Source organism: Vespa mandarinia, chromosome 16, assembly GCF_050613455.1.
Source record: "Vespa mandarinia isolate Hongniang chromosome 16, ASM5061345v1, whole genome shotgun sequence".
NCBI lineage: Eukaryota > Metazoa > Arthropoda > Insecta > Hymenoptera > Vespidae > Vespa > Vespa mandarinia.
Window position 1 is genome coordinate 4,027,501 of NC_140825.1, and position 25,000 is coordinate 4,052,500.

Sequence of the window (25,000 nt, forward strand, 5' to 3'; positions counted from 1 at the left end):
GAAAGAAAGAAATCCAACGAGAATTCTCAAGTATTTTTCAACGATATTTCGAAGAATCGAACGAGTTGTATAGAACGACTTATGATAAAAAAAAAACATTTTTATATTCGTTCAGTTATATTGCTAACTATGCAAATACTTACATATACATATATATATATATATATATATATATATATATATATATAAATAGGTATATAGGTATATAAATAGATAGATAGGTATATACAATATGTATTCCTTTTCTCAATGACAAGAAAAAAAAACAGAAAGAAAGAGTGAGAGAGAGAGAGAGAGAGAGATTAGATCTTTCAACTGCAAGCCAAACTACGAGCCGATTAGATGCACTCGCGATAAAGATTAAATATCGTTAAAATTCTTTCGCAGAGTTCGAGAGCATTCTCTAATGTTTCTGCTCCTACTTTTTGCAACACACATATATATATATATATATCTACAAATAAATTAAAAAATAAAAAATAAACAAAAAATGAGTAATTATATCCGATAAGAGCCTTGTAACATTCCACGCGGAATTACGTAGCCATGGGTATTCAATGGCCATTCGATCGAGTTCAATAAGATTACAAGAGTGCTCGTTTCGAGTAGCGAAAAAGAGAGAGGAAAAGAGAGAGAGAGAGAGAGAGAGAGAGAGAGAGAGAGAGAGAGAGAGAGAGAGAGATAGAGAACACAAAATCCTTCTTATTCGGTATGCGAATTATATTATTTTTAAAAGAAAATGACGATATTCCAGAAGCAAACGAGAAAATATACAAAATTTGATACATTAAAATGTAGATAACATGTTATACGTTAGATATAATTACAAGAATAATCATTAATTATAATGATGATCCGTGTATGTAGATGGTAGATATATCATACACGTATAATTAAGATGACATTCTCGATTATAATAATCTGATTAATGAGTACCGTTTCGAAGATCATATCGCAAGGGAGAATGTAATTGAAGTTCTTTTTTTCTCTTTCTTTACATCCTTTTTTTTTTTTTTATTTTTTTTTTTTTTCTTTTTTTTTTTTTGTTAATATAAAATAAAGATTTTTTCGTACATGCGTGTGCATGCGTGCGATAGAGAAAGAGAGAGAGAGAGAGAGAGAGAGAAGAAAAGAAAAAAAAATTAGATACATATAAACATACATCTAATTTATTCAGATGAATTTTAATTGTTCCTAATTCTTTTTTTTTCTGTTTCTTTTATTCTAATTTTTTCCCAGACCCGGTCTCATTCTCACATGTAATCTCGCTTTTGTACTTTCTTATTTTTTTTTTTTTTTCTTTTCTTTTTTAATAGAGGAGAAATATAAAGCAAAAGATAATAAAAGGCAAGAAGAAGATTCTTCTTTTTTCTTTTCTTTTCTTTTCTTTTATTTTATTTTATTTTATTTTATTTTTTTTCCTTTTTTTTTGTCTTTCTTTGTTCATCTTGTTTCACAGACATCGTGAATTCTCGTAAATTGCCTTCTCGTGGACGCGGACTTCATTAGAAAGGTGCGCGGAATGGGCACGACGTGTCGGCATTGTCACCGTGTAAAAATCGGAGGCTGTACTCTCGGCTCTCCGATTCTTCAAAGAAAGCCAAATAGAGAGAGAAAGAGAGAGAGAGAGAAAGAGAGAGAGAAGTTAAAGGAAGAAAGAGTAGGAAGAAGTAAGAAAGGAAGGAAGGAAGGAAAGAAAGATGGAAGGATGGAAGGAAGGAAGAAATAAAGGAAGAAATGAAGGAAGGAAGGAAGAAAGGAAGGAAAAAGAGGAACGAGGTAATGAAATAAGTCCGAAGAGCTCAGAAGAATTCCCAAGGGCGGGCCTGCCGTGTATTCATGAGCCTGAATTCTGAATGAGAGTGACTCGCGCATCGCATCGAGTGTATAGGTAATGAAGGCGTCTCGTAACGTCGAACAACAATAACAACAAAAAACGACGAAGAAAAGGTAAGGAAAGAAAAGAAGAGAAAAGAAAAGAAAGGAAGAGAAAAGAGAAAGAGGAAGAAAAAGAAAAATACTGTCAACTCTTCGTGGGAGTTAAGTGACACGGAATAAGGTAAACTTGTTACGTCGTTGGAATGGCGGGATACGAAAAGGGAATGAAAAGGATGGACAAGGGTTAGTTTCTTCTCGTAGGGCCCTGTCATCTGTATATATTTTTTCACATCAAACAAAACGATTACCTGGCGTCATTCTGTTAATCATTCCTATTAAAAGTTGTAAACATTATCTGCTATTTTTCTCTTTCTCTTTCTTTCTCTCTCTCTCTCTCACTTTCTCTCTCTCTCTCTCTCTCTCTATATATATATATCGTTTCTTTTAGCACATTAATATGTACGTACGTATGTATATATTTTCTCTCTCACATATTATAAATAATTCGTAATTTATAAATAGCGTATTTTTAGATTTAATGCTCTACTAAAAAAAAAAAAAAAAAAAAAAAAAAAAGAAGAAGAAAGAAAAAAAAAGAAAAGATTAAATTACCTGTACGTAAGGTTTTAAAAGAAATCGTGGAAAAATCGGGAAATGCGTAATCGGACACATACCAGAAAGGATCGTAACCAGGCTAAAAAGATAAGGCGCGATAAGCCTTCATAGACGGCGATTATCGTTTATCGATTATATTTAGCGACGGATTATACTGCTCGCTTTCTTCGTAATAGCTTGTACAATGTAGTATAGTACGTACTTACAAGCAAACACACACACACACACACACACGTACATACATACACGCATATGTACGTACGTACGTATCCACACGTATATATGTGTATATATATATATATATATATATATATATATATATATATACATGTACGCACATGTAACGAAAAATCGATATATTGATATGACATGAAACGAGCGCTCGTGATGCGAAGGCACGAAAGAGGAAAAAAATTAATCGATAAAAATTTTCGTTCGGTACGAGAGAGAGAGAGAGAGAGAGAGAGAGAGAGAGAAAGAAGGGAGACGCAAATCGTAGATTAATCGATCGATCGATCGTCGCTGAGCTAGGTATCCGGCGTGAAAATAAACGAGAGATTCCGGCTTGGCCCTGCGATAAAAATATTGTGCGATAATATTTAGAGAATGTTAGCGTCTGTTTGGGAAGCTTCCCATACTCTCTCACTCTTTCTCTCTCTCTCTCTCTCTCTCTCTCGCCGCTCGTGTTCGTTTGCCAGCACGCGTGCACCTAACGCCATGGAACGATTAACGTCATCGAACTGTTCCTCGATCCCATCCAAAGATATCTCTCAAACAGCTGTCCTATAAGTTTTCCAATTCTCTCGGAAAGTTTTCATACTAAATGTTCCTCTACTTCTCTTTTCTTTTTTCGCTCTCTCTCTCTCTCTCTCTTCCTTTTTTTTTCTTTCTCTTCCTTTTCTCTTTTTTTTTTGTTTTTTTTTTTTTTACCAATTTTTACCAATCCCCTAAAAATTTCAATATCTTTCTTCTACACTATGCACAAGTAGATATTTAAACTTTAAAACGACTTCGATCTCGATTGTTAAAAAAAAGGATGAGGGAAAGAACCGATGGATGGGCGGGGAGGGCAGGAGGAATGGGAAGGATGGAATAGGAGGGGATGATTGAGGAAAAGAAAAAAATCCATTCGAAGAATAAAACGTGCTATAATGTAGTCGAAAACCGCGTGCCACGTTGTACCGGCTAACGATGAGTGAGCATCCCTTCCTCTCCCTCAGCCCCTCCCTCCCTCCCTCCATCGTGTCTCAATGCAGTAAAACGAATTACGTCCCGCGTAAACTTTACTGCACGTTCAGTTCTACGTCTCTTTTTTCTCTTTTCTTTTTTCTCCTTCTTCTTCTTTTCCTTGTTTTGACTTGCTCATCTCGAGATTGGATCATTCAGTTAAACAAATAAAATAAAAGAAGAAATAAAAAAAGAAAGGAAAAAAAAATATGTCCGCAAGAAACGAAATCGAAGTAATACGTTCTCTGTCTCTCTCTCTTTTTTTTTCTTTTTTTTTTTATCTTCTATCTTCTTCCTTTTTCTCTTTCACTTTCTCTTATTCTTTCTGGTCTTCTTGTTCTTCTTCTTCCTATTCTTCTCCTCTTGTTCCTCCTGCTCCTTTTCCACGGTTCAGAATCATGAAGCATGACCATGAAACTTCTCCAATAATAGCTAAACTGACCTTTCGGTCCCTGAGAACCTTGACAATTATCAAAACCATTTGAAATGGTCAACCATTAAGAAACTCTTTCAAATATTCTCGTTGACTTTCTCCCAATGGCAGTTCTCTGACTTTCTGCATCCCAAACAATGAAGATATGACCGGTTGTAAATAAATAGTCGTAATATAGGTCCGAACATTGTTAAATAAACGTCCTCGACCCTCATAAAAGTTTATGTCTGTATCTCTTGTTTCTTATTCCTCATATTTTTGTTTTTCTCCTCCTCCTTATTACCTTAGTTTTGAACCATTACATGCAAATTTTTTTTCTTTTTTCTTTTACAGCTTTTCTCCTTTTTTCTTATTTTATTTTGTTTTATTTTATTTTTTTTTTTATCTTTTTTATTATTTTTTTTTTTTGTATTAATCACAGAGCACCAGCTCAATAATATGAAATAAATTATCTACGCATCCACCGTGAAGTTTCTCTCTTATAATATTTCTGCCATTTTGTTTCGATGATTACTTCAACATGATAATGACGCGCGACAAGGTTTTGAACTTTCCCGTTAAAAGGCCAACGCAACTGAATATATCTAATACGTAATTATGAGAGATAATGCATTAAAGTAAGATATAAAAAACGAAAAGAATTCTCAATCGTGAAAATTCGAAGCGATTAACCTTAAGAATTGATAAACGTCACATCAGATCTCTAATTTTTATATTTTCAATGTGAACTTATGGAATATTTTTTATATTTTCCTAATTTTTCTCTCTTTTTTTTTTTATTTTTTTTTTTTCGTTTTTCTTTTCTATTTAAAAACGATGAGGGATAACTACGTGAAAGGACAATAGTGAGTGAGTGAGTGAATGAGAGAGAGAGAGAGAGAGAGAGAGAGAGAGAGAGAGAGAGAGAGAGAAAGGAAAAGAAAAGAAAAGAAAATATAATAAAATAAAAAAGAAAAAAAAAGAAAGAAAGATAGAAAGAAAGAGGAAAAGAAAGAAAGAGAGAAATAATATCTATAGAAGGCGTATTACCTCGAAAATGCGATAACGCTGTAGAAGACTTCGTAAAGCGAGCGAGCGAGAGAGAGAGAGAGAGAGAGAGAGAGGGAAGGAAGGAGGAAGAGAGGGTTGAGGGACGGTGAGATCTCTCGACGATAACTCTGTGGGGCCCTTAAAAAGTGGAATTCAACGCTTGAATCCTCGAGAACAGATAAGGATAAAGCGTTTTGTCCTACGTTATTTTCGAAGATGTTGAAAAAGTAAGAGTAACTCTTGTCTCTCTCTTTCTCTCTTTCTCCATTTTGTAGTATGAAAATAAAGGACTTTTGGAAGCGGTTCGAAGGAAGAAATTAAAGAGATTTGTAAGGACAACGTAATTCGCCGTTTGACAGAGAAACGACGTGCAAGTAAAACCGGTCGAATCCAGAAGTGCAACTCGACGTTACAATTGACGACCTTTCTCTCTATCTCATTTTCTCTCTCTCTCTCTCTCCCTCTCTCTCTCTCGTACATACAGGAGCACTCTCTTACGTGAATTACGTTCCGCTAACCCACTTTATCGGGTTTACAGAATTCAAGGCGTGTCTACGAGCTGCGAAGACAAAACGCAATGCATTGCAACGCAACGTAATGCAACGCAACGTAACGTAACGCAATGTAAAGTAACGTAACACGACGATTATTGATTTATATATTTTCCTTCTTATTCAGTATCAATCTTGATATTCTAATAAACCGAATAAATTTTCCGTCTTATTTCTCAATACGATTCACCGTGTTGTTTTTTATAAAGTGAAATAACTTGAGAGAACGCATATTGTCACTTCGTTTGAAATTAATTAGACTTGACCATGTGTGTAGAAGAATAATAATAATAATAATAATAATAATAATAATAATAACAATAATAATAATAATAATAATAATAAAGAATAATATCTCGATCGTATGACTTTGACTACGATCGATTGAAGTTTCGATCATTCGATATATCTGATATATTTAAAAACAAAAATAATAATAATAAAAGAATAAAGAGAGAGAGAGAGAGAGAGAGAGAGAGAGAGAGAGAGGAAAAGAGATAGATCCTCGAATAATTTCCCGCGAGAGAAGAAAATCAGTTGAGCCGATAAAGTCAAGCTTGAGATCGAGATCGAGATCGAGATCGTGACGCATCGATCGCGCATACCGCGTCCGACAAAAGAGACGTTCCGGACATCGTTATCGCGATTATGATAATCCGGCTTTGCGGTTGTTTACGCTATCCCTTCTTCGAAACCTCCTGAGAGTGCACACTTATGCTCTTGGTCTCTCTCTCTTTCTCTCTTTATTTCTCTATCTTTATGAAAGGAAAAGAAGAATTGAGAGAAACGTGTCTCTTTCGAGATCCGCTATCGAATCGATTTTCAAATCGATCCTATCGTACAAAGTATCTTCGTGTCGATTTCAATTGAATAAACGTAAAATCCTTTCGTAAAAGAGTAAAAGAGAGGGGAAAAAAAAAGAAAAGAAACGAAAAAAAAAAAAGAAAGAAAAAGAAAAAAAGGAAAGAAAAGCTATGAGTGGAAAAAGAAAAAGAAAATACAGAAAAAAGAAAACACTGAGATAGTAAATTAAGTCTATGTAGTAGAATTTGATGAAGCATGATTGCAAATTTGTTTCGTCACACTTTTGCCATTTTTTTCCTCCTTTGCAATTACATACGAGTTACACATGTAATTTAATGAATCGTTTCTCTTTCCTTCTTTTTCTTTCTTCTGTCTCTCTTTTTTCCTTTTATTTTTTTTTCTTTTTTTTTTTCTCTCATTCCTCGCCTCCCCCCCCATTCCTATCGAGCAAAACCCAAGCTATAATAAATATACGTTGTTCGTAAAGAGAAAGAAACACGATAACAATGAAAATGCATTTTGTCATATTGGCGAGCCCATATTTCACGAGATAATTCAGAATTCTTTCCTTTAGAAATAGTATGCAGAAATCGTGTTGGCCGGCTTGTAGTCGCACGCGTTAGAGAGAGGAGTGACACGAGGGCCAACGTTTTACGACGGTTTAATGCTCTCGGAGGTGCATTCCAATTGCGCCAATAAATCCCGGGACTGAAGCTCTTCCTCCTCGTCGTAGTCATCTCTCTCTCTCTCTCTCTCTCTCTTTCTATCTCTCTCTATCTCTCTCGCTCTTCCTACTGTTGCTCTCGTCAGTGCTTTTCTAAAGCGAAACGAAGCGAAATGACACGAACAGAGACTACCTGCTCTCGACGCGCCCACGCGTTTGCCCTTTCATCCTAAGTTACCTTCTTTACATTAAAATCGTTACAAAATCGTTCGATACGTGCGCGGATCTCTTTATAAAACCGCGTCCATAGAAGTCTCCATAGAAAAATACGAATCTATTTAACCTGCTTTTGCTCGACGATGATCATCTATATATATATATATATATAAAAATAAAAGAAAAAAGGAAAGAAAAAAGGAGAAATCCGATCGATTTGAAGACACGGTCACGTTTGTACCGAACAAACGTGATTTTGTTTCGCGGATTGATCAACGAACGATTATTCTAAATGAAATCAATAAGATCGATAGGATAATGCCCTCATAACTACATAGAAACTTTTTACGCGAACCAATATTAAATAGAAAAGATCAAGCGGAAACCGCCGTAGCTCTTTTTACGTCAAGACTAGACCCTCGCTCGGTGTGAAATCGAGAGCGAGGACTTCGTGTGTAAGGAACACAGAAACTGGGTCGCTTCTTCCTTTACTCTCGCGAAGGGAAAAAGGGCCAGGACAATAAGCGCAACGTGGGCACAGCGGGTCGTCCTCGCGGCGTCCTCGCTTCTCAGGCAAGGCCAAAAGCCCCGAAAGGGGCCAAGAGCAAGAGAGTGAGAAAAAGAGAGAAAATGAGAGAGAGAGAGAGAGAGAGAGAGAGAGAAAGAAAGAGAGAGAGAGAGTATGTTCAGGGCCCCATACGGCTAAGAGACGAGCGGCAGCACGCGGCCCGCGTAAAACGCGAGGGGATAATACCATCGGCCTGGACCCACTGAATAGATCAATTTACAATGGCAGAAAATGAGCAGCTCCTTCCTCCTCTTACTCTACCCCCTTCTTCTATTCTTTTCTCTCTCTCTCTCTCTCTCTCTCTCTCTCTCTCTCTCTCTCTCACAACACATACACACACACAGACATATATAAATACATATACGTATTTCCTCTGTCAAGAGTAGGCACTGATGCACAAATGAAAAATAGCTACCTATATATTCTCTGGAGACCATCGAAATAAATCGAGATTGTTACATTCTGATAATGCACGCTGACCTGATAGAATCATAAAGAATGAATGATCATGGTTAATAATTAGTCTCAACGAATATGACAATTCTTATTCACCAATTATTGATATACATCAAGAAAAGGAAAAAACAAAGAAAAGGAAAGGAATGAAACCAAACGAGTAGTTCGAAAGTAGATTGAAAATCCTATTAAAAAGGATTTAATGGGAAATAATATTGTAAATAAGTTAGGTTACGTTGAAAAGTATTGTTACACGACTTAGAAGAATATATATATATATATATATATATATATATATATATATAGAGAGAGAGAGAGAGAGAGAGAGAGAGAGAGAGAAAGAGAAAGAGAAAAAGGCGCGTGCTCTGATGCAAATGAAGTTCATGCGTGCGCGTCTGTCCATACGCGTTTAGAAACGAGCGAAGAGCGAATAACCGAGCGATCAGGCAAAACGCATAATCCGTGCACAGCGTGAGGGCTCTTTTGTGTCGGCTTTGCGCTATCTACGTAGAAATATCGGGGACAGAGAGGAACGTTGTTACACGTTCGGCACAAAGAAACCGTCACCTGCTTATCTTCTAAAGTCTCCTTAATAAAGCTTCCTTGGCTATCGGTCCTAGTCATTTTTTTTTCCATCTTTCCTCTCCCTTCCCCCATCTGCATCTCGTAACGCATTATATCGATTTACAATTTGAAATTTTTATTCGCAAAAGTATCTAAACTATCGTTACGAAATTAATTTTATTAAGCGGTTCGATAGGTAAGATAAATATGTAAGTAAGTAGATACTTTCGAATGAATCTTAAGATTGGTTTTATACTACGAAAAAGGAAAGAAAATAAAATAGTTAACCGAATAGATTTTCTTTCTCTTTTTCTTTCTCTATCTATATACATATATATATATATATATATATATATGTGTGTGTGTGTGTATGTATGTATATGTATATTTATATGTACATATGTATTTACATTATCTCACGTTGCGTTTAGAAATCTACCTTCTATATCCTATACGCCTTATTAAGATGCAAATGTCACGTCAATTTCGTAATACCATAGAACTTCACCGAGAGATAACTCCGTAACACTTATATACAAGAGTTGGTAATGCCGACAAGACGCGGATAAATAATAATAGAAATAGCGAACCGGATAAACGATCGACGACGACGACGACGATGACGATGACGACAACGACAAACAACGATACCCAGAGTTCTAAAGTTAATATAATCGTCGCCTGGATAACTATTCTCTTTCCTTTCCTTTATCATGTACGCTTGATGTTCTACAACGTTTCGTTTTAACGACAAAATAAGATAGAAAAAGTAAATGCGCATGATTACGTCTTAAAGTTAATCCACTTAAAAACCTTCCAAACGTGTCCCGAGATATTTTTAGCGAATTAAAGGCACGCTCAAACTGTCTAAGTATATAAGTACACGCCTACGAATACGTTTACCTTATCCCATTTTGCAGGGAGGCTTAACGTTTATCGTTATCTCTGCGTACGGCCGCTCAAAGCCATCGCTACCACGTTACCGAACTCCTATATTTAGTAACCCTGCCCGTCTACAAATTCCACGAGCTCACGTGGACCTTCTACGTATCCAAATATCGATATTTCCATACACAATTATTTCGAATATCTAATGGTAATTAAAACGCAAAATAATTAGCATTAACGTGCGAATTTTAAAATAAACAAAAATATTATATATCTTAACAGATAGAAATAGATCGTACCTACGTTGGATATCGATCTAATCGAAATTTCTAAATCACCATAGGATAGATTATATTTAATACATAAGTAGATCGATAGGTAGATGGGTCGGTAGGTAGGTAGGTAGGTAGAGAGGTAGGTAGGTAGGTAGGTAGGTAGGTAGGAATATAGTTAAGCTTTAGTATATCACCTAGTATCGTCACGCTCGATTCAATTTCGGAACGAGTGCGGCATAACGAGCATTTGTTAAATTTCAGTTCTCATTCTTCGTAACCACCGCCGTCGCCGCCGCCGCCACCACCGCCACCACCGCCGTCGTCGTCGTCGTCATCGTCGTCTACTAACTCTATATACCGGTTTCACAGTGTGTGGCAATATATAAGGAATACATTTTTCTGCCGGGTAGGTACGTAGGTACCTTTACACGCGAGAGAGCGGTCAGGAATGTAGACGGCCAGGAGTGGTACGTTTTTAAAAGGCCCGAAATCGTTTCACCGGGGACGTACGGGGCTCCGTTGGCTTCTCGAGTTACCTACGCGTGTCCTTGGGGGAGAGCTACCTCCACCTTCGCCATCTCTTCTTGGCTGGCTAGCTAAATGAAGAGAAAGAGAGAAAAAGACAGAGAGAGAGAGAGAGAGAGAGAAAGAGAGAGAGAGAGGAGGAGGAGGAGGAAGAGGAGGCCAAGAGGGAAAGAAGAAAAAGCACGAAAGGGAAAAGGTACGAACGAGTTCTCTCGGAAGATCGTGCCTGGGAATAACTCTCTTCGAACTTGAGACGAGCGAAAACGATCGTGACGAAAATCATCGATGAAAGTGATTATATTACATTATATTCTATCTATCTATCTATCTATCTATCTATCTATCTGAGATTTAATTAATACGGTCTTACCTGTTTGGAAAAAACTGCGATGTCCTCGTTGAAACTTTCGGACGAACAAACGTCTCCTCCGGCAACACCAGGCTCGCGCGGTGTACACGTCGCCAATTCGCATTTCTCGAAGATCAATGCGAGAAGCGGGAAGAGGGGATGTCTGAAAAGAAAAAATAAGAGATATAGGATTGAGTTAAGATGATTCAACTGATTTCAATTGGCTTCAACAATGTTTTAGAGAAAAAAAAGAAAAAAAAAAAAAGAAAAGAAAAAGAAGAGGAAAAAAGAAGAAAAAAAAAAGACGAAAAAGAAAAAAGGAAAAGAAAGAAAAAAAAATTAGATGATAGTACGACAATTAGATAAAGAATCATATTTCTCTCTCTCTCTCTCTCTCTCTCTCTCTTTCTCTCTCTCTCTCTTTTTTTCTCTCTCTTTTTAATACACCAAAAGTGTAATACAAAGTTACGACTGTCATCGCAATCGATAAAAAAGATCCTCTCTTACGTTCTCTCCTAAGTTGTTTTCTTTTTCTTTTTCTTTTTATTTTTATACTTCTCTTTTCTATTTTCTTCCTATCCTTTTCCAACGTAATAAGTAGTAGAACAACGAGAGTCGCGCCTGTTAGTTCTACGAGGACGCAATTAACTCGGACAAGCGGTCAACGCAAGAAACGAAATTTAGCGTGAAGCGATTCAAAAGGCAACAGACACTTCTGTTCTTTCTCACGAAATCTTACGGCTATCCTAACATACACATACCCGTTTATTCAATTCTTTTATCTCAGTCGATATTATTATACAATTAGTTTATTTATTTTTTTTTTTTTTTTTTTTTTTTTTTTTTATTTTTTTCCTATACTTTTTTCTCTTGCGTTATCTTTTTTTCTTTTCATTTTCTTTTCCCTTCTTGTTTCTTTCTTTCTTTTTTTCTTACTTCTTTTTTTTTTTCTCTTTCTTAAACCTTTCACACCATACCAAAAGATAATGTGTACATCAAAATAAACTTGGAATTTTACGACTTTTCACGAACGCGCACTTTATTCGATCTCTCGTCGTAATCGTTGAGTTTAACCGATAAGCGGTGCGATAACTCGCTCAAAGATAATACGTCAAACTCAATCGAAAATTCAACGGGTTGGGATCCTCTCGTAATAAAGTACGTACGTAGGAGAGGGAGGAGAAAAAAAAAATTAAAGAAAAGAAAAGAAAAGAAATATCTAAGTACTAGCGAGTACTCTTTTTCTTTATCTTTTTCTTTTTCTTTCTTTATCGATGCGTTGATTCACACGCAGAATACGCTACGTACGTATATACATACATACGTATATATTCAAGATAGACCTATATATATATATATATATATGTATATCCTACCTACTACGAAGCATGGTACGGTATTAGAGGGATCTTTGGATAAGATAAGATTAACCGGTGCACCTATGTTGCAATCGAGCTCCCTGTTCAAGATTTAAAGCAGGTAGGCAGATAGATACACTATGTACGGAGGCGGCATCGAAGAGAGAGAGAGACAGAGAGAGAGAGAGAGAGAGAGAGAGAAAAAGAGAGAGAAAGAGAGACGATTCATCTACGTAATACTTTGCCAATCAGCGTCATCTTTGTCCAAACAAACATTAATACCATTATTCTAACTTATACAAAAAGGTTCGATGAAACACTTGTCAAAATAAATAATGATTTAAAAATAAAAAGATAGTTAAATGAATAGATAGGGGATAGATAGGTTGATAGGGATAGGTAAATATATTACATGCAAGAATATCGTGTTCGTGTAAATACAAAGTTGCATACAGTTTCTTTTTTCCGGTTTTTTTTCTTTTTTTTTTTTTTCTTCCCTTTTCTTATTCTTTTTCTCATTCTCTTTCTCTTTCCCTCCGACATATTTTAAGACAGAGTCTCATTTTAACGTGTTGGTAGCAAGACGGTAGAAGGTGTTCTGTGTGCCCATGGTAGCGGGTCGCGACTCGCGGACATAAAACGATACGGAACGAATTTCGACAAATTGACGTGTAGCCGACGCCGCCAACTCTCGAAGCGACTCACTGTGAACGGGACCAAATCGAGAGAGCTTCGCAAAAAAGTCTCTTCACCCTTCTTTCTCTCAGAGAAAAGAGAGAAAAGAGAGAGAGAGAGAGAGAGAGAGAGAGAGAGAGAGATAGAGAAAGAAAAAGGGAGAGAGAGAGAGAGAGAGAGAGAGAGAGAAAGTACCACCGTAAACTTCGACCCGCAGCCTTTTCACTTTCTTTTTTCCTATTACGGACTACTCATCTTGGACTTTAACGTTTGTATCGTATACAACGGGTGTCTCGTTTCAATCATCCTAACATTATTAAATTTCAATAAACAAGGAATAACAAGGAAAAAAAAAGAAAGAAAAAAGAAAAAAAAAAGAAAAAGAAAAAATAGATAAAGTATAAACATAAATTAAACGTAAGATAGTATAAGTAAGTATAAGTAATTATCTATAGAATTGATCAAAAGATAGATATTAAAAAAAGAAAAAAAAAGATAAAGAAAAAAAGAAATATATATATATATATGTATAAAATGAAACGGATCGAACGATTACCACTAACGATCCGTTCGAACGTGAACGATAACGAAGAAGTTACGGAAAGCAAAGCCGCACGCGGTTTCTCTCATACGAGTGAAAAGGAGAGAGAGAGAGAGAGAGAGAGAGAGAGAGAGAGAGAGAACATGTAAATGCTCGTACGCGGCTCGCAGTCCACGTTTTCCTAAGCGGTCGAGGGACAACAAAGTGCGACGTCGATGACAAATGACGAGTCGAAACGAGGTGTCAGAATGACGGAACCGCAGAAGGTAATGATATGATTGGCCATACACGGCGCGGTACCGGGGGATGTTTGCGGTTTTGCGGTTTCCGCCCTCGATGTGCGACGCCTCTTTCTCTCTCTCTCTCTCTCTTTCTCTCTCTCTCTCTCTTTCTCTCTCTGTCTCTCTCTCTCTCTCTCTCTCTCTCTCTATCTATCTATCTATCTATCTATCTCTCTCTCTTTCTCGGTCATTTGCTCACTCGCTCGTTCTTCCGCGGCTCTTTTTATACGCGACCATCGGCTGCTTTATGATTTACTACGCACCACCGACGTTTACGGCTCATCCACGGCTTCATTTTGAAACTTGGCTAACACGAAAACTCTTTATATTTTCTTCCTTCCTTTTTTTATTTATTTATTTATTTATTTTCATTCTTTTTTTTCTTCCAATCGGATCTCAAAGATCAATCGATATTGCAGATGGATCGGATTAGGATTGAACGGATATGTGTACGTCGCTATGATCCATTTGAAAAGAAGAAAAATCGACAAAGAGAAAAAAAAAGAAAAAAGAAAAAGAAAAGGAGGGAAAATTAAGAAAAGGAAAATGACGGGGGAAAAAGTACAAGCAAAGGAGAAAAAAGAAAAAAAAATAGAGAAAATAACGAGGAATAAAATACGAAAGCCGAGGTAACACGGTCGTCGGAATAAAACTCATGGAAACGCTTTTTGCATATCGGCAGACTTGTGCATTTTGATTTTATCGCGATAAATTAAAAACAACGGAGTCGAGCACCGACGATAAAAGGCGATAAGGATATCCACCACCGATACCGACTATCGAATGTTACTACTCCTGAAATGCGAATTTTTTTCTAGATAATAAAAAAAAAAAAAAAAAGAAAGAAAAGAAAGAAAAGGAAAAAAGGGAAGGAAAGAAAATGAGATATATGCACTTTAAGTAAGTGCCCGTTCTTCTTTTTTTCTTTTCGAAATTCCTTCTTCCTTGCAACGAGAGAGAGAGAGAGTCAGAGAGAGAGAGAGAGAGAGAGAGAGAGAGAGAATAGAGCCATCCAAAATCGATTGAAATTTTAAATGGCGGATAATCGATCGCTCGCAAGACGTTACGTCTCGCGATCTCAACATCGACGGAATAAATTTACCACGGCCGTAATTACATACGAAGGTCTTCTCGTTCTATCTATCTATCTATCCATCTCTTTTTCTGTCTGTCTCTCTCTTTATCTTTTTCACTCGTTCACATTCACAGAAGGATTTGCGTGAGACGCAGAAAGACATCCGATCCGCACGGATGACTCGGCCAATCGAACTTCTTGCATAAGAAGTCGAGTCTTCTCGATGATTGGCAGATTCTCCTGTCAGTTATGTACGCGAGTTTTACGTAAAACCTTCTTCGGTATCCGTGTAATCGGCTCGCTCCTTCGATCGATCGATCGATCGATCGTTCGTTCGTTCGTTCGTTCGTTCGTTCGTTCGATCGATCGATCGATCGATCAACAAGCAAGCAAACCAATCCACGTGTCATTTTTCCTCGCGATATCATCCGCGTATTATGAACTTCTATTTAACTAAAAACTGGTACTTGATTGTGAAAAATTGTTTTAGAAAAGAATTATGGCGGAAGAAATGAAGGTATACCGATACGATGAGTCTTCCAGGAAAATCGCATAATCCTGAAGACTCGTGTGTTCCTATGATCTTCTTCGTGTGCTCGTGTTTCTGCTCGTGCGCGATGCTCGAGGCGCGCGACCCGAAGGAGTGGACAAATTACAGGGTACGCGAAATAATGAGGCTCCCGTTCTAGGATACATCCAGAAATCGGGCCATCTCGTACGGCCATAAATCACGCGGTGAACGCGGCCTTCATAAAACGGCCACCAACGAGAAGAGAATATCCCGATCTCTTCGGCGTTTTACTCACTTAGGCACGCGCCTATTTCATCTCTAACACGTTCCTTAACAATCTACAATTTACTGTGCAAACGTAGAAAACTTTCTATCGTTTACTTTATAACATAGCTTCCAACGGTTAATAGTACATCATCAACTTGCGAAAAAATATCTATGGGTGTACGTAAAAAGAATAGGTAGATACACATATATATATATATATATGTGTGTGTGTGTGCGCGCACACACATGTGTGTATACACTCGTGCATATATACATAGGTATAAATGATCATTATTTATCTGTAAAAAAAGCCTATAAAAATTGTTTAGAGTAAATTTAACGTTAAATAGAAAACGTAGCTATGGCCGACGACGATGTACAGTTAATCGTAGATTGGTAGCTAGCTACCTATATACATTTATCTGTGAAAATTATCGTAAAAGCTCCTTACGATAAATCAACCGATAGGAAAATATGAAATGTACGATCGATGACGTGCAACGAACTGTAAAAGCTTCTTACGATAAATCAGGCGATAAACGTGGCTAGCCGACGTTAACGAAGGAAAGCTATTAAAATTGAAAAATGAACAAATTTCGTTTGCTCCAAACGAATCGGGACGGTTAAAAGAATCGTCATCGTTGACTGGACCACTATTATTCGTCATTTACTTTTTCTATCGAAAGAGAGAGAGAGAGAGAGAGAGAGAGAGAGAGAGAGAGAGAGAGAGAGAGGCAGAGAAAGAAAAAAAGAAACAGACGGAAATTAAAATGAAAGGAACGCAAGCACGTTGCAATGAAAAATTAAAAAAAAAAAAAAAAAAAAAAAAAAAAGGAAAAAAAAAAAAAAAACAAAGAATGATCGTGGGTGGAGCGAAAATACTGACTCTAACTTATTGTATATTATTTCGAAGCTAACAAGTATAACTCTATCGTTAAGCTTCCAGGTCGAGCGATAAACTCGAAGCCTTCGAAATATGCATTACGGAATTATGCAGATTTTTCTTCGTTGCTCACTCGCGCTCGGTCGGTTCATTCGTTCGTTCGTTCGTTCGTTCGTTTCAGAAAATAATATTTAAGCCGTATCGAGTTGTATAATGTAACCTTCTTTCAAACGGAATTATGAATAAGTTAAATAAGTATGAGACAAAACACACACATCGTTGTCTTCGTCGTCGTCTATCCGTATGATAATTTTATTCTACATGGGTCTATGCGTCTATGTCTGTTGTGTGTGTGTGTGTGCGTGTGTAGTATATATGTACATAAAAAACATATTGCGTGTGAAAAAAAAAAAGAAAGAAAAAAAGAAAAAAAGAAGAAAGAGTGGACAGTTCGAACTACAATTCCGATGACGCGATTCGACGACCGCTTGAATTATCGATACGAATGTATTGCTTTGTGTTCTACATATAGCGACTGCATATACATATGCCTATGCTTATTATTATTTTCCAAATACATATTTTAACGTGTTATCGATTAATAATTCGATATTATAAATATCGATATGGATTCGTTTAAAAGTGGAAAAAAAAGAAAAAAAGAAAAAAAGGAGAAGGGGGAAAGAAAAGTAACAATCAAAGTTATTTCGTCGGCCTATTACTTTCACTGTGACGCAAGTCGTTGTTTCGCTATAAAACAACTACTAGATAAAAGTAGGAAAGAAAAGAGAATAATGTCGAATGGCATGGAATAATCGTGTGAGAGATTTTACGAGTGGCACTTACCCGTAAATGGCGTCCTTGTCGCGTTTGTGTACATCGGGCACTGCCGAGGCTGCAGCGGCTGCTGCCGCGGCGAGCACGTGTTGGGGTGGCTGAGGCGGCGGCGGGGGATATTGAGGGTGGGCCGGTCCCATACCCCCGAGATGAGGGCTGTGGTGAAGACCCGGAACACCGCGGGCGCTACCGTGTGGATCGTACAGCCCTGCTCCTCCTCCGCCACCACCTCCCTCGAGGTAGGCCCCGTGCAGCCCGCCATCATCGTACTGAAACATTTACAAACGTTATATGTATATATATATATATGTATAAATAAATAAATAAATATATATATATATGTATGTATCGTTAATTAATTATTCATCAATCCATAATACAAATGATAAATATTTTTTCGGGAACAAAATTTAAAGTGGATAGAAAAAATTGTAGGAATTGTTTCACAAATTATGCATTACGTCTTCCCTTTAGAGCTAGTCCAAGGTGAAACAAGAGAAATAGTTGTCTGGTCTGTGTCTTTTTTTAAACCAACTACGGGACAGTCGAGAGTTCCACAACAACAAAGTTCGTGAGCCGAACGACAGCTGTTAGTGCGAGCTAAGGGCAGACGCGTTCTAAAACCGGATACCGTACTCGTACACCATCGGCGATACGCGTAAGTGGGACGGTCAAAGTGACTATAGAAAAATAGCTTATGTTAGTAAAATTAAACTTTACGGGCGACGCCTTCGTTATTGTCGGCGTTTCTTTTATTTTTTTTTTTTGTTCTTTTTTCTCTTTTTTTTCCTTCTCTTTTTCTCCTATCTTTTTCTTTTTTTCCTTATATCATTTTTTTTCTTTTTTTTTTTTTTCCTATCGATAACACAAAAATAAACAGGTAAAAAATAATGAACAAGAAATGGAACGATATTGTAAATCGTTTTTTCGACCGATCAAATTTTCAATATAAATCCTTCCTCTTGGATTTCGATAAAATGCGGAAGCAAACTAATTATTACGACTAATTGCGTGACTCTCCATAGAAAAGAAAAAAAAAAAAAAAAAAAAAAAAAAAAAAAAAGAAAAAATACTCAAGGCAGGTTATTTCTTTATCTTCTTCTTCTTCTTCTTCTTCTTCTTCTTCTTCTTCTTCTCCTTTTTCAAGAGAGAAAAATACTGAGAAGCTCGTGTTTATCCAAACGCGACGTTCGTGAGAGTTCCGACGCAGGCTACGATCAACTAAGAACTGAAAGCCGGATGCTCGAGAGAGTCCTTAATTATTAAAAGAACGAAGGTGACACTCAATAATAACATTCAAAATATCACCTTCGTCTAACTATTTCTCTAAGATCAAATGTTTTCTTTTTTGTTTTTTTCTTTCTCTTTTTTCCTCCTTTTTTTTTTCTTCCTTTCTTCTTCCTATACATCGTCGAATTTTTTTAACATCTCCCGTTTATCAAAAATTACGTACGATAATAATTTTGCTCGCTCTGCCGTCCATTCCTTTTCTTTCCTTTTTATACGACCATTTTGTATTCACCATTATTTGAAATTATTCTTCGGATTATTTTGATAACCCCTTTTTTTAGATTAATATTTGGTCGGATCATATTAAAAAGATATAAATACGATAATGATCGATGGATACATAATTAATTGGAATGACGACAGTGCAGGTGTTGTTAATTATATCTAAGCATTATCTAGCACGTTATTGTTAATGTTTCTCGATGTGCAAGGTGAACCAATAATTATTAGCTATCTGTGATAATTTTAAATAATTACGCATACATTTACTGATTGTTAGAGTTATAAAATATAATTATATCGATATTTAATGACTGGCCCAGCATATGAAAAAAAAAAAAAAAAAAAAAAAAAAACATACAAAACAATGAGCTAGGTAATGTTCCGTCACATGTATGAAAATTACGAACGTTACAAAGCGAAATAATTTTTATATACCTAACAAATATTAAAGAAAGAAAGAAAGAAAGAAAAAAGAAAGAAAGAAAAAGAAAGGAATTAAAGAAAAAATGAGTTTCCATTTACAATCGATTATTTACAGGATGTATAAACTGATTTGTAATTTGAAATGATTATGAACAAATCAACGATAGAATAATAATTATTTTACAAGAGAAAATAATTTCCTCGATATAAACCTGATACGATTTTGATTGTTCGAAAGAACGCAACCATCTAATAATTTCTTTCTTTTGCTCTTTTTTTTTTCTTTTTTTTTTTTTTCTAATTAATGCGTGCCTCGGTAATTAACTCTTTCCCGTTGAAAGACAGACAGATGGTATCGTTGCATTACTTGACCTAAAGAATTTCTTTTAAATAATTAAACTGAAGAATTCGCATTACATCTATATCAATCCAGATAACTACCTGGATATTATGTTGGTGTATCTATATTCGCATACACGATAATAGATATGTAAATAAGAATAATAAAAAGAGAACAAAGGAAAGAAAAATAGAAAGATCGTTTGACCATCCGACCCGTTTTGAACGTGTCGTTACGATTCGAAAGTGAAAGGAGAGGCCGAAAATAGGATGAGGGAAAGCTAGAGAAGTATCTTTATGCACTTCGAAGAGAGTTAAAGTATCTCTCTTTCTCTCTCTCCCTCTCTCTCTCTATCTTTTCTTCTTTTTCTCCTTTCCTCTTCCTCTTTGAACGATGTTGGTCCCACGTTTACGAGTTACTACGAGAGCAAAGATTTCATCGTAGAATGATCCAAATGATTTTATCTACCTTTTGGTCTTGTACCATTAACTAGAGAAAGAAAGACAGACAGAGAGAGAGAGAGAGAGAGAGAGAGAGAGAGAGAGAGAGAGAGAGAGAGAGAGAGAGAAAGAAAGAAAGAAAGAAAAAGAGAGAGAGAGAAAGATATATAGATACATAGAGAAACTATATAAATGTGTAAGCATAAAAGACCTATACGTTAGTATGTACAAAGAGAAAAAGGGTACAGGAAAGCGTTCGTTACTCTCTGATTAATGACGACATTTGAAAAACATTACGAGGCGAACCGTATGCATACCGTGAGATCTACGATTTAATACTTTGTACGAAAGATTCAAAACTATTAACAATAATTAGAACGATCGAGTTACTAATCCTATTAATGTCTTTCTTTTTCTCATTTTTTTTTTTTTTTTTTTTTTTACGATTACCTTCTTTTCCTTTCTTATCTAATTCTATTCTTTCCTTATTTTTCTTTTTTCCTTTTCTTTTTTTTTTTTTTTTTTCTTTCTTTCTATCCCGTCACGAAAGATAGAGAAATAAGAAGAGGAAAGAATCGCGACGGATCGTGACAGCACACCGGACCGAACACGCCGTCGGAATAACGGAATTCGAAATTGGAAGAGCGAAAGTGATTGATGTATATCCATAAATACATAATCACAGGCTGCGGTATAACACGCTTATAAAACTCCTGTCTACCGTCGCCCGATTCGCGATTACAATTTTTAATCCGACGCACATTGAAATTCGTCTCGACGAATCTTTCTCTCTCTCTCAATCTCTCTCAATCTCTCTCTCTCTCTCTTTCTCTTATTCTTTATCCTTCTCTTTCAGTGCATCATAATTTTTGAAAATGGATTTCCTCGATCGTGATCACCTTCTTAGTGCATGAATTCTAATACGTTCCTTCAAACTTTTGAATAAAAAATATCTTTAGTTATTTAAATAGTTACATTTGTATATAAATAAAATAGCTATTATTTTGTAAAGACACAGTGCAACAGATTTCAATATTTTTCACATTAATCCGTTACAAACGCATCCTAATGTCAAAGTAATATACCATCTATTCGTATTTTATATATATATATAGATATATATATTTCGTGTTATATCCACGTTTAGTAACATTCGCGTTAATATCCTGTACCTGTTTAAGTATACTTTCTGAAGTAAGAGACGGAGGAGGAGGAGGAGGGGGGGGATGTTGGATTGCAGAGGGTCAAACGATACCTACGTCACAGTCGCGAACGAATCGCAGTTATAGCGCAATTCATCAGTCCCTTTTTTTTCACACACTCGCATTTTACGAGACGCTTAAGTGCCGAGCGTTGAAACCGAATTACAAGCCTATTCGACTCGCGGCTCTCAAAGTCTGACGTGTAAAGTTACTTTTTCTTTCGTCGCTCGAGTCAAAACGTCGAAACCAAATTGGAAAACTTTCCCGGCTCGGTAATACTCTTTTCTTTTTCTTTCTCTTTTTATTTTATTTATTTTTATTTTTTTTTTCTTATTCTTTTTTTCTTTCTTTTTTCTTTTCTTCTTTTTTTTTTTGTTTTTTTTTTTTTTTTCTTTGGTTTTTTCTTCATCGAACAACATTCGTAGAATCATTGGAAAATTCGCGTACGATGAAACACAGCGTATCTCTATCTTTCAAAACATGAAACAGATGCTGCGAAGCTTCTTCATTCCTTTACTAAAACGTTTAACGCTTCTCGTTTCGTATAATTAGATAATGTTTGACGTGACCTTCCATTGGAAATAAGAACATAAATATATATATATATATATATATATATATATATATATATATATGTATCTGTATTTGACTTATAATCCATGAATATTCGTTATTTTGACAAATGAAAGATGATACTATGTACTATTAACTAAATTTCAATTATTATGCCAACGAAACGTAATACACTTTTGACAGAATAGATATATGTATCTTGATGGAAGTGTTACAATTAACATAAAAACTAACTCATTTGACAATTATACGATTACCATGCGACGATTATCATTCAAAAAAAGAAACCAGGGAGAGAGAGGGAGAGAGGGAAGGAGAGAGGAAAGGGGAAAATGACAGTGGTTAAAGTGATAGGAAAGAAATAAAGAGGACCGACCGAGGATTAAATATGAAAATCTCGTTGAAAAAAATGTGAGCGAACTCTAATCGGTAGAAAAAAAAAAAAAAGAAAAAGAGATAAAAAGAAGAAGAAGAAGAAGAAGAAGAAGAAGAGAAGGAAAGAGAAGAAAAAGAACGAAAAAAGAAAAAGAGCCAAGCTAAAAGAAAAAAGAAAAAAATGTCCACATCCTATCTAGTTATATAGTAAAATTGTCGCGATAGTAACGAATAAACGTGTTCGTTAACCTTTATAATCATATGAATTATCCTTTAACGAGGAGAAACTTGACGGAGAGAAATACAAAAAAAAGAAAAAAAAAAAATAAAGAAAATATTTGTCGTCGACACGCTTAATTAATACCTCGAACATTTTATAGAGATCCTTGGCAAAAGCAATGTCCTGGCACGCAAATTTCAAAAAGGGAACTCGCAAACTCGTTCACAAAACTTGAATCGTTCTCGTTCACGTTCTCTTACCGTCTATCTATACCGTTGAATCTCGAACAAAACGTTTCAACGAATCCAACTCGTTTCACATCGCAAAACCAAAATTACATGCTCGCGAATCATTAACGGCGAACGGATCCACACCAATTTATATGAATCTCAACACGCACGAACTCCTTCTGGCATTCATTATTTCTTTCTTCTCTTGGTATCCACCTATTAGTATTTCAAATTCAAATGAACATATGTCTACCTATTACAGAAAAACGAGACACAAATGAAATGGAACGCGGAAGATTCCTCCTCGTCTCTCTCTTTCTTTCTTTTTCTTTTTCTCTTTCTCTCTCTCTCTCTCTCTCTCTCTCTCTGATAACTCTCCCCCTTCCCTTAATCAACCAACATCCCAACGATACAACCAATGTCCCGAGAATCTTCGTTTAAAATTTGTATTTTTTCAAATATCTCATCTATCATTATTCCTCCATTCAGGATTTTAATAATTTCTCATATAAAAATTTAACGATCATTTAAATTATTTAATTAATTCACGACAATGATGATAGTATTAACAGAATGTTATTCGCGCACGCGACTAATGTTTACGTAGCTACGTAATTTACAATAGATAGAAAGAGAAAGAGTCTCTATTACGGGAGAGTTAAACTACCGACGGTAAACGGTCAAAACTCTCGGAGTAAACAAGAGATTGAATTTTAAAAGAAAGGACGAACCTGTTCGTCGATATAATAATATTCCTCCATCGGATCGATAAGAATCATCGTCACGACACTGAATTTACATTACTAACGCATTAGAATACACACTGCCTAGATGCCCTTCCAATTTCTGTTTTCTGTTTACATTAAATAATCACATTGTAAGAGTTACACGTACACATATAAATATATATATATATATATATTTATTCGTAAACATCGATTCAACTAGAATGTAAAATGTAATAGATAGATATTATTTCGCAATGAATTATATGATTTATAAATTTAATTCTTTGACACGATTTTTATCTTATTACACCAATCTGGTATCAATAATTGAATGATATTCGAAAGAAGAAGAAAAAGAAAAAAATAAGAGAGGGAGAAAGATAGAGAGAGAGAGAGAGAGAGAAGAAAAAGGAGAAATACGTGTCTAATGCCGTTATATACGTTCTATTACGTAAACGTAAATAACATGCGACATTATTTTTCTTTTTAACTAATATCTATTTCTATTTTTAATTAACACGATCGTCGCTCAATATTTCTTGACTATTAGATATTTTCATTGGATTGTAATAACGAGATAATATTTATTTATAAAAAAAAAAAAAAAAAAAAAGATAAAGAAAGAAAAAGCAAATCATTTCTTTGAGACGATTAATCTAAGAAACAACGAAAAACTCAATGATTCGACGAAATTGATTTAGGAGAACGTATCGATCCACATTCACTTTCGGATCACTCGATTTAAAATCACCATCCGTCGGTAAGACGATTCGTACAATTATCTAAACTTGTAGTACAACCAGAAGGCCAATGAATTATCAATAAAAATAACATTGTTCGATAAGGGAACAATCACTCGAAATTATGAATGCACGTGAAAAACATTAAATCCTATATGTACATACGTTCTCATAACCCTATCAACGCACTAGTTCCGACGAATTCTCATGGCAAATGAATTTCTACAATAGAGAGACAGAGAGAGTGGGAGAGAGAGAGAGAGAGAGACAAATAGAAAAAGAAGAAAAGAAAAAAGAGGAAAAAACAGATATAAGCGGAATAGAAAAAATGAATGTCACATAACACGTTGATTCCAAAACATTCAATTTCACAATATTTCAAAAGCTTCTTCACTTTCACGTGTAGGTATGTTTTTCGGAACCGTCGGCTCACGAACATGAACGACATAACTTAAGGAGAGGTCAGTTCCAAATTTTTTTATCAGACTCGAAAGAAATTCTAGAAAGATAATAAAACAGAGATAGAAAGAGAAGAGGAAGAAGAAGAAGAGGATGTAGAAGATGAAAAATTTGCAAAAAATGAAGAAAGTAAATAAGTAAGTAAATAAGTAAGTACAAATGAAGATAGACAATAAGGAAAAGGCTTCGGCAGAGACGTACCCTTGGCTGCGCCATGAACGCCCTGGCCGCGCCGGGGAACTCTGCGTGCTGAGCCACCGTAGCGGCTGTATTTTCCCACAGTGACGA

General features: G+C 35.8%; 1 protein-coding gene across 4 annotated transcripts in view; it reads right to left on the reverse strand.

Moving 5' to 3' along the window:
• hth (Meis homeobox homothorax) overlaps window positions 1-25,000 on the reverse strand; it is a 380,579-nt gene that overhangs the window by 355,109 nt on the left and 470 nt on the right. For all 4 annotated transcript variants that reach the window (XM_085662034.1, XM_085662033.1, XM_085662032.1 and 1 more), the window contains exons 1-3: window positions 24,914-25,000; window positions 17,480-17,739; window positions 11,064-11,205 (exon numbers count right to left, since the gene is read on the reverse strand). The exon at window positions 24,914-25,000 is cut by the window's right edge. In XM_085662034.1, coding sequence (XP_085518160.1) covers window positions 11,064-11,205; window positions 17,480-17,739; window positions 24,914-24,928 — 417 coding nt within the window. In that variant the 5' untranslated portion in view covers window positions 24,929-25,000. The remainder of the gene's footprint in view (window positions 1-11,063; window positions 11,206-17,479; window positions 17,740-24,913) is intronic.